This window comes from Myotis lucifugus, unplaced genomic scaffold, assembly GCF_000147115.1.
Source record: "Myotis lucifugus unplaced genomic scaffold, Myoluc2.0 scaffold_47, whole genome shotgun sequence".
NCBI lineage: Eukaryota > Metazoa > Chordata > Mammalia > Chiroptera > Vespertilionidae > Myotis > Myotis lucifugus.
The window spans coordinates 3,491,145-3,493,925 of NW_005871095.1; the positions used below are offsets into that span (position 1 = coordinate 3,491,145).

Consider the following 2,781-nt stretch of genomic DNA (forward strand, 5'->3'; position numbering starts at 1 on the left):
CACTTAATCCATCATGCAGGCCATGTGATCTCCCTTGCCTGCTAGCCAGTCAGTTGACAGACGCCTACCTGCTCCCCTGCTGGGCCCGTCATCCATATCTGCCCTCCATGCCAGCCTGATAGCCCCGAACTGCCCTCGCCTGCAGGCCCAGTCACCCCCAACTGCCCTCCCCTGCCAGCCCAGTCACCCCTAACTTCCCTCCCCTGCCAGCCCAGTCACCCCCAACTGCCCTCCCCTGCTGGCCTGGTCGCCCCTAACTGCCCTCCCCTGCTGGCCTAATCACCCACAACTACTCTCCCCTGACAGCCATCTTTGACCACATGGGGTGGCCATCTTGTGTGTTGGAGTGATGGTCAATTTGCATATTACTCTTTTATTAGATAGGATTAGCCACTTGAAAAGTATACAACACCAATTGTTTACTCTAAATTAACCATCTTTTCCCACTCAGCATGAGTCTAGGTCTCTATTATCTGATGACCTGTGACTTTAGCAAAACATTTAGAGGAAAATTAATCTGCCTTGGGTGGGGGAAAGGACAACTGGTGAAATCCAAAATCAAATAATAAAGGCTTTCTGAATAACTAAATATCACTTGCTCCTCTTCTTTAGGACAAATGAGAATAATCAATTTATTTCACATACATGTCCGCTTATATAATCATGACATTGTTTCTAAGTATTTGAGACTACTGATGTACAGAATAGTTTATTACCTGGGGTACAGTCCTGGGCCTCATCCACAAAGATGGCGTCAAAAGAGGCAAGCAAAGGCTTGCTCAACTGCCAGAGTTTCAAGTAGCCTAAAAGAAGGGAGTAGCAACAGTCAGAATTCATAACTAAAGCAGTTACATTGAACAGCAAGATTTGGAAACTTACATACCATCATGAGTCATATGGTAAGCCTCTTCTTTGCATTCCCCCAGGTTCCGCATATTGTCCCAAAGGCGACTTGCTTCAAGAACACTGTTCTAGAAAACAAGTAATTGGTAACTCCTAAGACCCTGGAAAAGACAGCACCCTGAAATCACACTTTCATTTCTACATAAGGAGCAGAGATCAGAATAAAGCCACCATCCCAGCTCAGTGAGTGGCAGTCACTTCCCTAATCTCCTTCCAGCTCCACGACAGCCCAGTGACAGAACATTGCTGACAACAAAAAATCTGGTGGACTAGAAAAGGCTAGATCATGTCTCTAGATTTATAACTAACAATCTTATATAATAAAAGCCTAGGTGGCGTCACGCCCTTGCGTGATGTCGTCACAAGATGGCCACCACAAGATGGCTGCATGCACAGTGGAGGCACGGCCCGGTGGTCACTCTGCATGGTGAGGCCTGGGGGTCCCATGGCTCTACATGGCGCGGAGGAGGTCGGTCCCGGTGTCTCAGCCGCCTGGAGGCGGGTCCCAGCAAAGGAGGCAGGTCACGGCAGGGGAGGGCAATTGTGGGTGATCAAGTCAGCTGGGGAGGGCAGTTGGGGGCCATCAGGCCAGCAGGGGAGCAGTTAGGGGGTGATCAGGCTGGCAGGCAGAAGCAGTTAGGGGCAATCAGGCAAGCAGGCAGGTGAGCAGTTAGGAGCCAGCAGTCCTGGATTGTGAGAGGGATGTCCGACTGCCGATCGGGCCTAAACCAGCAGTCGGAGATCCCCCGAGGGGTCCCAGATTAGAGAGGGTGCGGGGTGGGTTGAGGGACACACCCCCCCACCCTGTGCACAAATTTTGTGCACCAGGCCTCTAGTTAATTCATAAAAAGAATGGCAAATGATTGGGGAAAAAAAAACATGTTAAAAATTAGAAAAGAGATTCCCAATCTTTAGATTCATCCAGCAGCCCCAGTGACAAACTCCTATAAATCCTGGGTCGGTGCCTCATTTTCTAAATTGGAAAACGAGTGCGAGAACTAAGTGAGATGTCCATGAGTATTCTTCACAAACAAAACACTTTATAACTCCCAGCTATCACGATTAGCCTATAGTCTCACCCTCCACCATTACTTCCTGGCAGCAATTATGAAAAAATGAAAGACAAATTTAACACTGTATCATGTCAACTCTTCTCATTTACCACCAGATCCCTAATACTAACAATATTTCAATACTCACCAGTTTTTCACTCTGTTCAACCATGACTCTCTGTCCGTGGCTGTCCTTACACCAAATAGGTACATGGTCAATAGTCAGCTCATCATCAGCTGAGGCAAAGAAGTTTTCTAAAGTCTTACACACTAGCTTGGCCCTTATGAATCCACCTTTCCCTTCAGCAAGGATAGAATTGACCATGAAGGGTGTTAACTTGAAGAGATTCAATTTCTTCTTTGACTGGTACCTGTAATACATATCCCAAATGAACAATATTTGGCTTTACTGGCAATGCCAACAAAATGTGTCCCCCCACTCCCAATCCCCTTCTCCGAAATGACACCACAAGGTCACTCTCAGTATCACATATACATGAGGGGGGAAAAGCCAGAGAAGTTAAACCAGGTCCATGTATGATTTGAAATGGCTTCATTAGGCTTCCAGGAATTCACATATATTAACCCAGAAGATGAAGTAGCTCATGGCAGATACTACTACTTTAACCGTTTGAGTCCCAAGCATGCGATTGCGCTGCTCAGTATTTCTCGACATAAAATAAAACAAGCGCTATCACGCTGTTTGGGTCTTTTCGTACTCATTTAGAGAAAGCGCGGTTGCGCGGTTTGGGGATTCTTCGACAGTGGTTTTTCAATACCCGCTGGGACTCAAACGAATCGTATGTTTTCTCGACATAAAATCTCA

The 2,781-nt window shown here is 46.9% G+C and overlaps 1 protein-coding gene across 5 annotated transcripts in view; it reads right to left on the reverse strand.

Annotated features, from left to right (window-relative positions):
* FBXO18 (F-box protein, helicase, 18) overlaps positions 1–2,781 on the reverse strand; it is a 62,560-nt gene that overhangs the window by 22,836 nt on the left and 36,943 nt on the right. For all 5 annotated transcript variants that reach the window (XR_002829170.1, XM_023753579.1, XM_023753578.1 and 2 more), the window contains 3 exons: positions 2,104–2,326; positions 884–971; positions 717–803 (listed from right to left, as the gene is read on the reverse strand). Coding sequence is in view for 4 of the 5 variants with exons in the window: in XM_023753579.1 (XP_023609347.1) it covers positions 717–803; positions 884–971; positions 2,104–2,326 (398 nt within the window). In the remaining variant the exon portion in view is untranslated. The remainder of the gene's footprint in view (positions 1–716; positions 804–883; positions 972–2,103; positions 2,327–2,781) is intronic.